At 41.5% G+C, this 17572-nt stretch overlaps 1 protein-coding gene across 1 annotated transcript; it reads right to left on the bottom strand.

The window, feature by feature from the left end:
• Nucleotides 1-335: 335 nt before the first annotated feature.
• On the bottom strand, nt 336-14113 carry efhd1 (EF-hand domain family, member D1). The gene is made up of 4 exons (XM_020642902.3): nt 13640-14113; nt 6361-6508; nt 4031-4165; nt 336-3392 (listed from the first exon to the last, which is right to left on the bottom strand). Exons 1-4 carry the CDS (start codon nt 13924-13926, stop codon nt 3258-3260), a joined length of 705 nt encoding a protein of 234 aa, XP_020498558.1. The 5' UTR covers nt 13927-14113; the 3' UTR covers nt 336-3257.
• Between the last annotated feature and the right edge of the window lie 3459 nt (nt 14114-17572).

Raw genomic sequence — 17572 nt, 5'->3', positions numbered from 1 at the left:
ATGATGATCAGTTTACCTGAAGAAAACTAAAGGCTGTCATATGTCAACAACATATATATCTGTCACTCTCACCCATCCCAAGCTGCCATTGTCCACCCTAATAAAGTAAGGTCAGACTAATGTTATGTGTATTTTGTGCTTTGAGACTCTGGGGTAAAAGAAAATAAGTCCAGATTTTGAGAAACAACCAGAAAAAAACTTTCTTTCAGTGAAAAACAAAGTAAATCAAATGTATGAATGCATGTCTACTTTGGGCTTCCATAGTTAAATATTATGGGTTGTGTTAAGACAAAAATTACACATTTTTCTTTTCATAAGAAAAAAGAGATTCTGTATATTTTTTTAACATCATTTTAATTTGTTCATTATTGCAATCAAGTCAAACGTTTCCATCCTGACGGGGTTTATAACAACACAACATCTTTACAAGTGCCCAAAAATATATCTCAATGACTTTGTCTTTATATTTGGCAACTTATAAATCTCTGCTAAAACAAATAACAATATATATACTATTTTATTCATGAAAAAATACATTGTCCATTTCCACAACAAATAGTTACGTGTTATACGTACAGTAGATTTCTTATATGACACCTGGAACATGCTACAACTGAAAAACATGAAGATACAGAGTAAATAATGAGCCGGATACTGAAAATACAGAGTAAATAATGGTAAAGGGACGGACACTGAAGATACAGAGTAAATAATGGGCTGGATACATCAGATACAGAGTAAATAATGGGCCGGGTAATGAAGATACAGAGTCAATAATGATAATGGGACGGACACTGACGATACAAAGAAAATAATGGGCCAGGTAATGAAGATACAGAGTAAATAATGGGCCGGATACTGAAGATACAGAGTAAATAATGATAATGGGACAGACACTAAGATACAAAGAAAATAATGGGCCAGGTAATGAAGATACAGAGTAAATAATGGGCCGGATACTGAAGATACAGAGTAAATAATGATAATGGGACGGACACTGAAGATACAGAGTAAATAATGGGCCTGATACTGAAGATACAGAGTAAATAATTGGCTGGATACTGAATATACTGAGTAAATAAAGGGCCGAAGATACAGAGAAATTAAGTGCTGGAGGACTCTCCTGTCAGGCTCTGACCCTGGACGCAATCAGATGAATGATTGAGCAGATTCTGGTCATATTTAAACATTTATTTCAGCCTTTATGAAAAAGTGGATGTGTGTATATTTGTGGTACTGTTCCTCTAACATCCAGTAACATTGACCAATAATAAAACTAGCACTCACAGTGACGAGAATGTTTTCTAACTGAGGAGAGAGGACTACATCCCTGTCTCAACTCCTTCAGAGCTGTCTGTCTGTCTGTCTGTCTGTCTGTCTACCTCTCTGTCTGTCTGTCTGTTTGTCTGTCTGCCTGCCTGCCTGTCTCTCTACCTCTCTGTGTGTCTGCCTGCCTGTCTGTCTGTCTGTCTGTCTGTCCGTCGTGTTTCACTAAAACAAAATGCTACATGTATCGTGGTAATCAGGGTTATCGTTCTTAGTTTTGGTTGGTCCTGGATGTTGACCCTGCAGATGTCATTCATAGTGACATTATAGACCAAGTAGAGTTATACATTATATAACCCCTAATGTAGTTTCCCCCGAAAATATTCCAACAAATAATTTTAATATCAAACATGAAATAATCTCAAATAAGGAACCCGCTGTTCAGTAGAATCTATCAGTAATTGTGGATTATGGCACCCCCTGTGGTCAAAGTATGTAGTGTCCACGTCACACTAAGTCCTAAATCCAAAGACACTTAAAGAAGCCAAACATCCGGCTGTAGGTTGTAAGTTCTTATGTGTTCACAGTGTTAAAATAAAGTTTCTATAAAAAATAAAGATTAGAACAGAGTTCAGCATGTAGTGTTGATCTTTACAAAGATTTAGGATCAATATCAGACCTGTAGTCCTCACCACCAACAACAAGACAACAAAGCGGACAAGGTGGACACTGATGACCTGTTTCTGCTGAGGGTCTGATTCACATAAGGATTGATTCAGACCCTTAGCTCAACCTGTGATAAGGAGTTTAAATGACACTGTCAAATTCACCACATGCAAAGAGTTAAATGTTCCCCTAACTGCGCTGCAGAGCAAACAGTGTGTCTGTGTTTATTATTCAGTCATTTGAGAAACAATTGTCTCTTTCTCTGTAGATCAGCCTCATTGTAAAAAGAGTCTAACTCACAAACAGAGGGCGCTACCAGCCACATACAGTTAGAGTGAAAAAATTAACGTCTGCTGAGAGTTGGTGGTAACAGCGCCATAGGATTTATAAGAGATGTGACACTCAAAAATTCCAGTGATCAGTAAAACAATTACATCTCTGTATGCCTTCAAAATAACATATATTAAAACGCAAACTGAAGTTCACTTCTTAAAATCTAAAGCAGCTGCAGACTCTTTAAATCTGAGGCTGCTGCAGACTCTTTAAATCTGAAGCTCCTGCAGACTGTTTAAATCTGAAGCTCCTGCAGACTCTTTAAATCTGAGGCTGCAGCAGACTCTTTAGATCTGAAGCTGCTACAGACTCTATACATCTGAGGCTGCTGCAGAATCTTAAAATCTGAATGTGCTGCAGACTGTTTAAATCTGAAGCTGCTGCAGACTCTTTAAATCTGAGGCTGCAGCAGACTCTTTAAATCTGAAGCTGCTGAACTACATGAGGCTTGAACATCGAGTCATATAAGTACTTTATATTGTAAATATTACAACAGCTCTTCATGCTGTTTTCTTATTTTACAATATCTCATCACATTGCAGGTAGCAGAGAAGACGCTCATGTTGAGATCACTGTAACGAGGTGAGAATCAAACAAAGCGACACAGAATGTTCAAAAAGCTTCACAAATATCCGACTAAAAGTTCACGTCACGAGACGTTTCCCTTGTGCTGAAAACTCTTTTAGAGAAACAAAAAGAATAGAACAGAATAAATCGATGATACTTTTATGAATTTGAAACACTGCATATTTAAAGGTGTGTTTTGTTTTCTGTGCAGCAGCTGCAGAACATCTGGAATGAATGAACCGTACATGTGCTGTATTCTATAATCTCTGGTTATAAAGTGCTGCACTGGGAGTGATTTCAGGGGTTAAAAAAAGTGAAGCTAAACCTCTCTAACACTGACTGTGCAGGTCAGGGCGGGACTTGAGTTCTGGTCTCTCTAACACTGACTGTGCAGGTCAGGGCAGGACTTGGACTCTGGTGTCAGGTCACGAGCAGAAGGTTGACTGCAGCTGCTTGAATGCAGCTTGTCTTTGTTTCTTCTCCACTTCCTGTCTCTTTTGTTCTTCTTTCTCCTCTCGGATCTCCGCCTCAAACATACTGCCTGCAGCTGCAACCTTCATCTGTGCAAACACAAGAAGGACGATGTCACTCTCACCCAGCATCATTCATCCTGAAATCTCATGTCGCCTGGAATTTAAAGGGCTATTGTCCTTTGACAGCAGCTCTGGGTTCATGGGGAGAAAGAATGCAGATCAAGAAACTCAAACTTCACCCTAAAAATAACCAAGTTAGAAATGTAGTTTTGTTACATTGATGATGTAGTACTGTACCCCAACCACCAGGGGGCAGCCAAGCAGCATTTTCTACAGGCACATAAAAACATTTCATTGAAACGCTGCGGGCAGGTGACTAATAAAAGTTTCAGAGTTTTATTTCCAGATATACACTTTTTTTTTTATAAATAAGACTTTAGTAAAACTTTTATTCTGGTGTTCAAGTTCTTGTGATGCCCTCGGCTTGTCTGTTTTTATCTCAGATGAACTCTTTCATGGTTTTATTTCCCAGCAAGGTGTATGATTCAGGTAATGCCCGATCTGCACTGCAGCTGGAATCGTTACCTGAGTTCATATTTCATGAATGAAAGGACTAAAAGGACTAAAAGGACTCAGCTGGTCAGAAACAAATATGATGAACACCAAGAACAAGTAAAACAGCCGTCATGATAAAGACGTGGTTAAAGGATTAAACAAAGGAGTACCTTTGCTTCAAAGAAGTCTTTGGCTCCCATCACTCCCTCTGTGGAGACGTTGATCTCTGACAGACGAGCCAGAGCCATCAGGCCACTCTCCTCCTGCAGCTCTCCGGCCGCCGCTCGCCTGAAGATCAGCAGGAACTGCCGGAGACAAAGTTTGAACACAATGAGTAAAGATGGAAACATGACATGTGCGTGTCATCGATGGAGAAACACTGAAGCCTTAAAAGGGCGGTAACATCCGCAGCAGAATGGTCACATGACTTTCGAACTCCATTCATAAAAACATAGATTTAGGGCACACTCACACGAGGCAAATCTGTCCCGTATCATGCTTAAAGGCTTTATATGTGATTTTTTTGATCCAGCAGATGTCGCCCTTGAGCACCAGCATGAAACCAAAACAACTTGCGGTGTATTGTTGTGTTAGCATGCTAATGCTAGCGATCTTTATCATGCTCGTATCTTCACACTGCATGTAAATTTACCTGAAATGAGCGTGATCTAGAAACGAAGTTAAGCAGTGAGTACAGTATGTTATTCTTCTTTTCTCTAGTCCCTCAATTAAAAAACTTTTATACACGAGGGGAGGAGTCAGCCGCCATCCCAACGATGTAAACAAGGACTCTTGACACCTCTGAAAACATCACAGACAGTGGGACTCGGGTGTTACACCCATTGTAGACGGTCATGACTCACAGAGTTATTTTCAGAGGATATACTTGATTTCTATTCCATTTAAGTGTGAAAAATCGCATATAAAGCCTTTAAGAACGATTGTCCTCGCCCCCCCATTCCCCCGCTGGCCTGCGCTCACACTGCTCCAGGACTAACCGGGTCTGAGCACGTTACCTCTGTACATAACGTCGTAAAACAACACATGCACGCCGTTATGTTATTATGAAGCATGCTCAGTTTACAAGACGGACTCAAACCCTAAACCAGCCATCGGAGAACAACACAGAGAACATGACGGCTACTTTACTAACTTTGTGGTTTATTTTTATTTTATTTTTTTTAAAGATTTATTTTGGGCTTTTCGTGCCTTTAATGAGGAGAGAGGACAGTGGATAGAGTCGGAAACCAGGGAGAGAGAGCGGGGAATGACATGCGGAAAGGGGCCACGGGTGGAAGCGAACCCGGGCCTACCGCTCGAGATGAGAGTCTCAATACATGGCACGCGCGCCCCAACCATTGCGCCACCAGCGCAACTGCTTCCATAATGAAGAATTTCCACGTTGCGTTCCCGCGTGTTGTACTCGTTCATGAAGTGTGCCGTGCTTGAACACGAATCGGAGCACACACACTAGACAAACGAACCGGACTTTAGGGGTGAAGTGTGCTTTGGCACGGCCTCCATCAGTTTGTTAAGATTAAGATTTACTTTTATTGATCCCCGCAAGGTGAAGAGAGTTTTTACACACTCGGTAAGTCATGCAACACACACATAGGCTGAAATATACACACACATGCACAAACAGGATCCTACGGATGTCAGAGTGACGGAGCTGCCCACAGTGGACGCTCCTGAGCTGGTGGTGGGGAGGGGGTTTAGTGCCTTGCCCTTGCTCAAGGGCACCTCTGCAAACTTACATATTTGGTCCACACCAGGACTTGAGCCGGCGACCCTCCGGTTCCCAACCCAAGTCCCTACAGATTGAGCTACTGCCCACCAGTATGTCAGAATATGACACCACCTGGTAAGTATTTAAAACTCTAACACAGAGGTAGTGAAGGAGGGTGGAGCAGCTGATAAACAGTCCTTCACAGTAAAATGAGTCTTTTTGTAAAAATCTAACATTTTATTATTTATTCTGTTGAAGTATTTAATCTATGATTAAACTGTTTAATGACTTTTCAAAATAAATAACACAAAAATATTTCGGGTCTAGACTTTGGATAAACGAAAGAAAACAACAGACTGTTTGATCTGAATCCAATATGAAGACAAATACATGTTATTATTTTATGATTATGCATCATTATGTCCAAGAATACTTAAGTATAAACTTTTAATTTGAAGAGATTTATTGACAAATAACTGAATCACATCCAGAAAACATTCGTAAAGCTTCTTTGAGACGACAAATAGTTTTTCTTAGTTTGATTTCTTCTCTTCACAAAGGAGGATAATTTCAGTATGAATGACACACCTACACACAAACACACACACACACACACACACACACACACACACACACACACACACACACACACACACACACACACACACACACACACACACACACACACACACAAACGCACACACACATACACACACACCCAGCTCAGTGTGGGGTTTATAAAATAAATCAGAGTTATTCTCTCGGTCTTACCTCCCTGAAGCTCAGCTTCCCGTCGAAGTCTTCGTCGACCTCTTTGATCATGTTCTTCAGACCCAGGTGAGTCTGAGGAGCTCCGAGTTTCTCCATCATCAGCTTCAGCTCCATCAGGTCGATGAAGCCGTCTTTACCTGTGTCGTACCTGCACAACACAAAACATGCACACACTTTAAGTATGACAGCCATAATTCTGTTTAGGCTGCATTCAAAGAGGGTGCAGCTCCACAAAACCTGATGCACATTTAGTAGATGATGTTTTACTATAAGACAATGACTTTATGTACACATGCTTAAGCAGCAACATGTGATCTTACCTCTAACCCCTAACACATGGACATAGTTGTAAGGTTGGACAAAATGTATTTGAACAGTTTAGACCGTGTCACCAAGTCTGCTCTGTCTGTTTCTAAGAGACATGAATGTAACTGTTTTTATCTTTGAGACTTTAAACATGTCAGTATTTACCGACCTGTGAATTTAAACGGACCCACGCTGCTCTCTCTTTCACTGGCTTTGGAAACTATTGATCAGTAAAATATCAGATATTATATTATTTGAAATGATGTAGTATCAAAACTGAACCTAAGCCTGTAGTGGAAAAATAACACTCAAAATCATCTTCATATGTCATGTGCCCTCTTTACATTGGTTTCTCCGTCTTATCCGACAGCTGATGCTAGCTATGCTGATGCTAAGGTAAGAATGATAGCATTCATCTCATATCTGTCAGACTTTTTCTCCAGAGCTATCTGAATGTAAAAACGTGATCACAGCTCTAGTTTATACTCAAACTTTATTTGTGATTTGAAGAAATTAGTTTATCTTCTCAGTATCTCAGTTCAATTCAGCTTCTTTACAAGTCCTCTCACCTCCATCACGTCTGCATGTGAGACTCTGTTATCATCCACTGAGAGCCTTACAGGCTTATGTCTGATTGGAGCAGTATTTATAGAAGCTTTCAGCAGCTGTGCATGTGTGTGTGTGTGTGTGTGTGTGTGTGTGTGTGTGTGTGTGTGTGTCTGTGTGTGTGTGTGTGTGTGTGTGTGTGTGTGTGTGTGTACATATACATAGACTTATCTTTCAGGCGGAGAACCAAGTCATTGTTTTGGAAAAGGCCACGAAATCTACCTCAGACTTGCAGTCTCCGGAGAGGAAACAAAAAAAATCTACTGCTAAGCAAAACCTGTGATTGTTAGCATCATGTGATTCATTCTGGCTCATTAGATCCTAACCCTGTCACACTATGGTGGCATCATAAAAACACACCTGGAATCTAAATCCATCCAATTCAGTCCGACCCCTGGATCCATGTTGGCCCTGATACAGACTTTAAAAGCCAGATATGATTGTTCAGATATCTGTTTATTTATCCGGAATCTAAATCTGTTTGGTCTCAGAAACGCCATCCATCCATCCATCCATCAGACCGTCCAACCATCCATCCCTCATCATCCATCCATCCCCTCGCCCATCCATCCATCCCTTTGCCCATCCATCCCTTTGTCAGTCAATCCATCCATCCCTTTGCCCATCCATCCCTTTGTCAGTCAATCCATCCATCCCTTTGTCCATCCATCCATCCATATGGCGTCAGGTCTTGGTGGCAGCAGGCTGAGCAAGTTAGTCCAGACTTCCCTTTCCTCAACAGTTTTTCCTCCTGGGGGACCTTGAGGCATTCCCAGTGCAGATGGGTAAAGGCTCCTTCACCTCAAAGACTCCTCCCAGTTGGACACACCCAGAAATCCTCCAAAGGGTGACGCCAAAGAGGCTTCCGACTCAAGGCGAGAATAGAAGAACTTCTCATCAAGTGCAGAATGATATCAAGTAGAGGTTCAGTGTTTCCCCTAGGTTTACAGCGTTGGGGGGTGGGGACAAGCCGACACACTTGAAGGAATCTTGGTGTTCATGTGTTACTTTTAATGACAGCTGTCCCTTTCGATCGGAAAGGTATCCTTAAATGACTTCTTTCCCTGATTTCCGACTCTATCCACTATCCTATCTCTACAATAAAGGCCCAAAAAGCCCCCAAAAATATATTTTTTTACTTGACCTTCAAGGGGGGTGGGGGGGGGGGCGTTGGGGGGCGGGCCAAACCCCTAATATAATGGTAGGGGTAACACTGAGGTTTATTACTCACTTATTTAAACAGAGAGGCTCTTGGAGGAGTGTTTTCTGACCCTCCTCTGTTCCTGTCCCTCCTCTGTTCCTGACCCTCCTCTGTCCCTCCTCTGTTCCTGTCCCTCCTCTGTTCCTGTCCCTCCTCTGTTCCTGTCCCTCCTCTGTTCCTGTCCCTCCTCTGTTCCTGTCCCTCTTCTGAGGCTCACAAAAGCCCCATGTCCACCAAGAGGTAAAGTTTGGTAGGTAAACCCTGATCTAGCTTGTGTTTCCACAACCAACTGTACCCTTACTTGTTAAGCAGAGTTTAAGCTTGATGGCGATAGCCATGTCAGTTACGTAAAAGTGTGACATCATAGTAGTGTGACATAGCGTAGCCTGCCATTGAATGAAGAAGAACCTGACACAGTAAACAAAGGGCAACAATGGAAGGACGTCCAGCAGAGGTCAGCACCTCCAAAGTTATCCATGGGACTAAGTTACAGGCAAAACAGACAAACCTTAAAACAAGCTCAAATTCTGCGTACCTAGCTGTGTTTACAACGTCACTTATTGCTAAATAAATCTTTTAACGGAAGCTCTGGTGTGCAGATCTTTTTGCTTCTATCTGTTATGGTTATCTGTTTGTTTTATCAAACTGGTGATACTGGTACTCAGATTGAACATCAAGTCAAAGATAATATTTTTGATCAGTATCTTTGAAGTCTTGAAAGTCTACATCCCGGGAAATACATTTGTTTATTTGTACACACATACACACACACACACACACATATATATATATATATATATATACATATATATATATATATACACACACACACACACACACACACACACACACACACACACACACACACACACACACACACACAACACACATGGCCCCATGAGGCTATGTTCATGGATTCGACTGTCCAATGGGAAAAGACTTCTCGTCTACTTTCTGCAGCTGAGCTTTGAACTCATTTGAATTCTTTTCATTGTGACAATTTGTAGCCAGGCTGGAAGTGATCAGAATTAGGCCTCATTTGCATTACGGGCTGATTAAATGTGGAGGAGGGGGGGCTTCCTCTCCTGGCACAGCGTCTCTGTCAGGAACACAAAGGCAGCCTGGACCAGTTTGGCTCACTTGGTGGGAGCACAGGAATGCCAGAGGCTGCAGCAGGGCGTATTTCCTTCGGACCACGAGCCCCGCACGCAGCACTTACACAACACTTGTGGTATGTTCACAATCCAGCCACATTATCTTTTTCATTTATTCATGACAGTTTATTCATTTCCTTTTTGTTCTCTTTTTATTTTTGTAAGACCTGGTGCAACCCAAATGAAGCTCTGAGATGAAGACACACAAAGACACTCGGTGCTGAACTTTGTCCTTCTTGTGTCTTTTAAGATGTTTCTTATATTTACTGCATTCAAAGAAAATATTTTAACCATAACCATAACCAACATTTCAGCATGCTAGCTATGCTATCTTTAAATATCTGTATGTTTGACTTTTACAGCCCAGGGTTCCTATGTCGCCCATGCCCTCTGTAGCGTTCCTTCAGTAGCACCACGCTCTTACCTTATGCTCGTGAAATGTTCTTTTCTCTTGTCACATCAAATCGAATCGTTACTATTTTAATTAAATGAATGAATGTGATCGTAGCCGTAGAATCAGATCGACAGGACGGATTGAATTTAAGGGCGCGGTCACACTGGCGATTGCCCCCCCTCCTTCACAGAGAACATGACAGCTACTTTACTGACTATGAGGCTTAATTATGAGTCAGGATTTCTTCTGAATGAAGATCATCAGCGTTGTGTACCTGCGTGCTTGTGCTTGTGCATGACATATACCGTGATGAAGAACACCTCTTCGAAGTGTGCCAGAGCTGAGGAAGTGTACAGCGGTCACACTGGTCAAACAAACTGGACTTTAGGGATGAAGCGTGCTTAGGCACGGTACAGATTGCCCCCGTGTGTGTGTGTGTGTGTGTGTGTGTGTGTGTGTGTGTGTGTGTGTGTGTGTGTGTGTGTGTGTGTGTGTGTGTGTGTGTGTGTGTGGTAGATGGAGAGTGTGAAGTCTGTGTGTGTATCCTGACATAACTACAACTTGAATGTTGAGGTCGGCAGTATTTGGAAACTTGTAATTAGTGGAAAAGCCACATGACATGTTTACTACATGAACAGCTGAGGAAAAGAGGCTGAGTCTGTTTGAGATGCGTGGTGGATAAAATCGTTTCAATACTTTTCAAAACCTGATCTAAAACCATACAAACTATTTTAATGACCACCAGTTTTAAAAAAGCCAAAAGAGAACGAGCAATGTCTACAATGCTCAAATACGTTGGCAACCTTTTGGTACTAGGACTTCTCTTTGAGTTTTGTGTCTGAGCCTAATCACTCCTGAAAGTTTACTCAGGTGTGAAAGAAACAAAAGTTTTCTTTCTGGATTGAAGGAAACCATCAGAACATTGATCGCACACAGAAACAAAGGGTTTGAGAGGACAGGACTGATACTAAACTGCTGCTCAAATCCAAAAGCTCAAACAATTAAGAGATTTGCTGCTTCATTTGCGAGTGACCTGATGCCACGTCGCCTGAAAAAGTCCGGACTGAGCCGCATTGTTCTGCAGCTTCCTTGTTAATTATAGATGCCTGAACTTCTGGCACGAGGGAACTCACTTTCTCTGCTCGTATTCTTCTCCATCTCCCCCCATTACGACCCATTCAGCTCAGCTCAGCCAGAAGAGCTCTCTAATGTGTTTTAGTACGCCAAATGTAGAGAAAAAGACTGTGCTATTCCTGACAGAACTCAAGTTACTCTCTAACATTAGGCAGGACACAAGACCAAATCTAACAGGACTCCAAACCTGCTTTTTCTGATTAAAATTCTCAGTCGATTAGAGCTTGACGAAATGTTGTAATTTGAAATATGCCTCAAAGCCCACAGCTCTGAGTGGAGGGAAAGTGGGTCAGCAGGCGGTGGATGCCCCCCGGGAATGTGGACTGAGTGAATGAAATCAGTGCAGCCACAGAAATAAGACTGAAGAGATTTGAGAAAGACGTAACTGAACCTCCTGAAGGACAAACAAGTTTGGAGATTAGAAACCGGGCTGTGTCGAAATGCAGCGAGAGAATCCAGCCTATCCACAGCCACTGTTTAAATCAAATCCACACAATGAGCATAGTGTCAGGAAAGGGCAGCAATCATCATCTGACTAACCACCAGCCCACAGCTAACGGGGAAGAGGTCAAGAAGACAAGAGGTGTTTGACTTTACTCAAGGGTTCAACTTCAATAACCAGCTGACCGGAGAAGCAAACAGAAACCTCACACAACACTTTGATCCTCTGCATGAAAACAAAAACAAGATATTCTGAACAAGCAGCAACCAGGAAAATCAATGCAGAAGTGTCACAAGCTGCAGTACCACCAGTGGGCACTAGAGTCTGTCTCCTGTAGTGAGTCAGTCCCCATAGAACCCCATGTTAAAATGTCCAACATTACAGCTGCAGTTCCTCCAGTGTCCACTAGAGTCTGTCTCCTGCAGTGAGTCAGTCCCCATAGAACCCCATGTTAAAATGTCCAACATTACAGCTGCAGTTCCTCCAGTGTCCACTCGAGTCTGTCTCCTGTAGTGAGTCAGTCCCCATAGAACCCCATGTTAAAATGTCCAACATTACAGCTGCAGTTCCTCCAGTGTCCACTAGAGTCTGTCTCCTGTAGTGAGTCAGTCCCCATAGAACCCCATGTTAAAATGTCCAACTTCACAGCTGCAGTTCCTCCATTGTCCAAAACAGTTGTTCATAGTTTTCGTGTTTTGGTCCATATATGGTGACTTTATATCAGCAGTTTGTTTGTGTCCGGGGGTCTTTATTGTTCAGCTGGTTTAATGTCACTCAATAATTTCCTGCTGCAGGAAGACGAGCGCTCGGGGAATATTCACGACGACAGAAAATGTTTTTATTTCATTACGGACTGACTGACAGGAAATGAACACAAAAATGTTTTATTTTGAAGTCCAGTGACAGGAGTTGAAAGGTCAGTCAGAGTCGTGTGTGTGTGTGTGAATATTGAAATATCATTAATGGCTCATCGTTTACTCCTCTTACAATTGAATATAATATAATAATATAAACATTTAAATAACATGGAGAATATTTTTTCTTTAAAATCATAATAAACTGAGAACTGTGGAGAGGAATGTGCGTGATCACGACACACCACATGGAGGCCCCTGCAGTGAGTCACACATCCACACACACACACACACACAAACACACACACACACACACACACACACACACACACACACACACACACAAACACACAAACACGCACACACACACACACTTTGGTTACAGAGGTGAACAAACAGACACTCAGTGACCTGAAGGTGGCGCTGTAAGAGTCAAGTGAATGTTTCATGTCGTCGATGACATCACTGAAATATATTTGATTTGAAATGTCATAAACTGAATCTTTAGTCCAGATGTCACAGATGTTACTTTACTCAATTATTAATTATAGATTGGAATGATTTAATGTCTAAACTTCACAGCTGCAGCTGATGGAGAATAAACTAATTTTTATAACAAGTTCTAAAATAAACTTAAAATAATTCAAAATAACAGATCATGACTAATTTAAATATGATATAATAATATATCTTACATTTAAATATAATAATATATCTTACATTTAAATATAATATAATAATATATCTTACATTTAAATATAATAATATCTTACATTTAAATATAAACATATTTTCTTTAAAATCATAATAAACTGAACTGTGAAGAGGAATGATCGTGATCACGACACACCGCAGCACAGTCACCGCACAGAGGCCCTGCCGTTGCAGTGAGTCACACACACGCACACGCGCACACACACACACACACACACACACACACACACACACACACACACACACACACACACACACACACACACACACACACACACACACACACACACACACACAGCTTTCACCTGCAGGCTTCACGTCAGCAGCAGCAGCTTAATCTCATCAGGAGCTTCTGACCCTGCTTGTTCAGAGTAAATCCGCCCCGGGTCCGGGTCACGGTTTATTACAGGTGTGTATTACAGGTGTGTGTTATCAAAGGGGTTATAACGCACAAACAGACACGCACAGTCTTACCGCTTGAACATCGCCTCCATGTCCTTGATCTGTTTGCGGGAGAACTCCTTGAATTCGGTGTACGGGTTGAACACTCGGCTCGGTCGTGGAGCGGCGTTTCCCTGGTTGATGTCCAGCCTGCGGTTCAGTATGGCGGACAGCTCGGAGGCGGATTCCCCGCAGGCAGCATCGGGCTCCTGCGGTCTGGATCGTTGCGGGCTGAGTGCGGGCTCCGGCCTCGGCTCCGCATCCTCCTGCGTGACCACCAGCCGCGACTGCAGCTTGTGTGCGAGCTCCTCCGCTGCCATGCTGAGGGTCCTGCTTCTGCTGCTGACGATCTTGCGCTTCTACTGAGGGTCCTGCTGCTGCTGCTGATGATGATGATCTTGCGCTGCTGCTGAGGCTGTCCGCGGGAATGGAGGCTGACAGCAGCTTCAAGCACCACTGACAACCCGCCTGCGTGACGTCAGCCGGGCTGCGTCACGCGTCACAGCGCCTTCGTGATGTCAGCCAGCCTCTGCGTGACCCGTCACACCCCCTGCGTGCTGCTGACAAGCGACAAGAGTTTGTTTCCGGCCACATTCAGAATAAGACATAGCCTAGAGAGTTATGTTAAGTTTCCACATCTGTGATTATGTTTGTGCCAATAATAAGTTATATTACCTTCTAAAATAAGGTGACATGTTGAGGAAATACAGTTTTGTAAAACCTTTTGATTATTTACAAGTTTAAAAATGATAAATTATCCTGTTAAACTCGAGAGGAACAGTAATGCTTTTAACAGATGATTCAAGCTCATGCTCACATGAATTGAAAGTTCACCTGCATATTTGACTCTGGATATATTACTGTTCTTATTAATGTAATATTTCACATTTTATTATATTAGTCATTTTCTCTTCATTGTTTCTCCCTGTCTTATTGCTTTTCTTCATATCTTTAATTGTTTCCTTTCAAAAGCCTCTGAGATCTCACTGTAGCGGTCAGATGTTCAATGGAAAGCTGCCACCAGGTGGAGACGGAGAGCGTACTGTAGCGGTCATATGTCCAAAAGCTGCCACCAGGGGGAGACGCTTGCGCAATGTCAGCACGGCCCCCTGCTTGCTGCTGACAAGCGACAATAATGTGTTTTCGGCCACATGTTTAACCAAATTTTATTTCTGTATTAAAATATAAAATTTAATTTTCAAGCAATATGCTAATTTTCAAAATAAAGTCAGTATAAAATTGAAGATACAGTTTTTATGCCCTTACCCTTATTATTAAAAGTGTGGAAAACAACCTGCAGTGTCCCTGTTCCCAAAAAGAGACACCCAACTAACTTCAATGACTACCGGCCAGTTGCTCTCATGTAATGAAGTCCCTGGAGAGGCTGGTCCTCAGCTCCATCAGGTCCATGGTGACTCCATACATCGATCCTCTTCAGTTTACATGTCAGCCTAACATCGGTGTGGATGATGCCCTCATCTACATGCTGCAGAGAGCCCATGCACATCTGACGCAATTGTAAGGATCATGTTTTTGACTTTTCGAGTGCCTTCAATACGATACAGCCAAGGCTTCTTGGTGAAAAGACGAGGAAGATGCAGGTGAGGTCAGAAATCATCTCCTGGGTTATAGATTATATTTCCTGCCGACCACAGTATATGCATCATCAAAACTGTGTCTCTGGAAGAGTCCTGTGTAGTACAGGGGCCCCACAAGGCACCGGGTTGTCTCCGTTCCTGTTTGCTCTTTACACGTCCGACTTCCAATACAGCTGTACAAGAAGGGACAAAGCCGGCTTTATTTTTTGAGACACTGAGGTCTTTTAACATCAGTAGGCCTCTCCTGTGCACCTTTTATCAGACAGTTGTTGCTAGTGCTTTGTTCTTTGGTGTGCTGGGGAGAGGGAGCTCGCACAGCAGACAAAAACAGAAACAACAAGCTGATTAGGAAGGCCACCTCCATCACTGGGACTGAAATGGAAACCCTTCAGAAGGTCACAGAGGCAAGAGTGCTCTCAAAACTCAAGTCCATTCTTGGAAATCCTGCACACCCACTACTCGATGTGATTCCACAGAGCACGTTCAGTCACAGGCTGATCACCCTGAGGTGCAGAACTGAACGCTACAGGAAGTCATTTTTCTTAACTGCCATCAGACTGTTTAATGGAGAATAACGCACGATGAATACATGTACCCATATTTACTCATATTTATTTATATTTATTAATGTATGAATACACTTACTCAGATTTCTGCACACTGGATACTTTTGTACACTAGAGGTTAATTACATTTGTAGGATATATTTTATTTATAACTCAGAAGTTTTAGTCTAGTTTTTTTTAAATAACTGATCTTGTGATTTCAGTTGCTGCTGTGACAATGTAATTTCCTGCAAAGGGTTAATAAAGTACCTACCTATTTATTAAAACTGCACTCAAACTGAAATTAACTCTTCTCATTAAAACTTTTTAGATCTACAAATAAAATCCTCCTTGATGTCTCAGCTCGTTATTCTTCTAGTTTTATTGTCACTCTAAAGACGAGAGTTATTTATTTTGATCCACTTCTGTAGAATAAATGTTAATCTTTTCCTCATCCAGCAGATGGTGCTAACACTCCATATTTAATAAACTTTATTTATTTATCACTGTTAAAAATATAAACACCAGAAAAAATGGAAGAATATGACACATAATTCAAAAGATAATTTTATTATTCATTAAAAATAACATTTACCAATATTCCCATTTGTCTTTAATATTATATAAACTTATTTTATCCTCATTTAAAGTTAAACTTTATTTTTATTATAAAACAGAATTTAAACATATATAAAGACAAAGTGAAGAAACATGATGATTTCATTACAGTTTTTTGTGATTACTATGGCACTTTTCAATACTTTTTGCTAAACTCTTTACACAGTTAGCACAACATCCGTCCCTGAAGGCTTTGCAATAAACACATTTCTTGTTGCTTTGACACAAAATGCATACATTTAACACATATTTAAATTGCTTGAATTTCTTTTACACACAAGCTCAACCAAGACCAAAACAATGGATTTTTACAGCCAAATTTACCAATGATTTCACACTATATGTCATAACAGATAACATCATGTTCTAAACCTAACCTATAGGCTAAAGTCTAAGTGAACAGCTGTTCATGTTGTAGATTGAAACACATATATATCCTCTGTATTTTTTTCCATTGCTACTGAGAAACAGCTGATTGAAGTTATGCAAAAAGATCAATCCCAGCTGATTCCCATAGGAACACACTCAGGGGTTGAAGTTCTTTCATTCGCATGCCCATATGTTATACAGTAAAAAAGGACATCTTTGGACTGACCTTGTGTGGAAAAGAAACAATATAGAGCAACACAAAGAAAGTAAATACAATGCCTGCACGAGAGAGAGGAAGACGAGTACCAGGACAAGGGAGAGCTAGACGAGTACCAGGACAAGAGAGAGGAAGACGAGTACCAGGACAAGGGAGAGGAAGATTCAAGATTTGTCACATGCTCAACAGATGTGCAGTGAAATGTAAAGACTGTTCCGCAAGGCCATAAAAGAAACACTCAAAAATTACTACAGTAATACACATACAGGAAATGTAAAAATATACTGTAAGATAAGCTCAAAAAAGAAAAGTATAAATATTCAAAATGTGGAAAATGCAAACATTGTAATGAGTAAAGTATCAGCGTATAAAGTGTCCAGGGTGTCAAAGTGCAGACGAGTACCAGGACATGGGAGAGGAATGGATGAGGACATGGTAGAGGGAGACGATTTAGAAAGCCTGGTGGCGCTCAAAGAAGGACCAGAGATAGGGTAACTGATTAAATAAGAGCTACTATCATAGACCATGTCATAAACCAGGTTATCATACAGAATGACTGGTGAACGAGTACAGCCAAATCTCAGCCGGGACACAGTGGCAGCCATTGTCTGGATTTTTC

The sequence above is a fragment of the Labrus bergylta genome, chromosome 11 (genome assembly GCF_963930695.1).
Source record: "Labrus bergylta chromosome 11, fLabBer1.1, whole genome shotgun sequence".
NCBI lineage: Eukaryota > Metazoa > Chordata > Actinopteri > Labriformes > Labridae > Labrus > Labrus bergylta.
Note: the sequence above shows the minus strand (reverse complement) of the source record. Positions and strands in the feature narration are given on the sequence as shown.

Coding starts and splice junctions, on each gene's coding strand:
- efhd1 (XM_020642902.3), bottom strand. CDS start 13,926: ATGGCAGCGGAGGAGCTCGCACACAAGCTGCAGTCGCGGCTGGTGGTC. Junction 4,166..6,360: donor GGAAGCTGAGCTTCAGGGAG/GTAAGACCGAGA, acceptor TGTCTCCGGCAG/TTCCTGCTGATCTTCAGGCG. Junction 3,393..4,030: donor AAGACTTCTTTGAAGCAAAG/GTACTCCTTTGT, acceptor GTGTTTGCACAG/ATGAAGGTTGCAGCTGCAGG.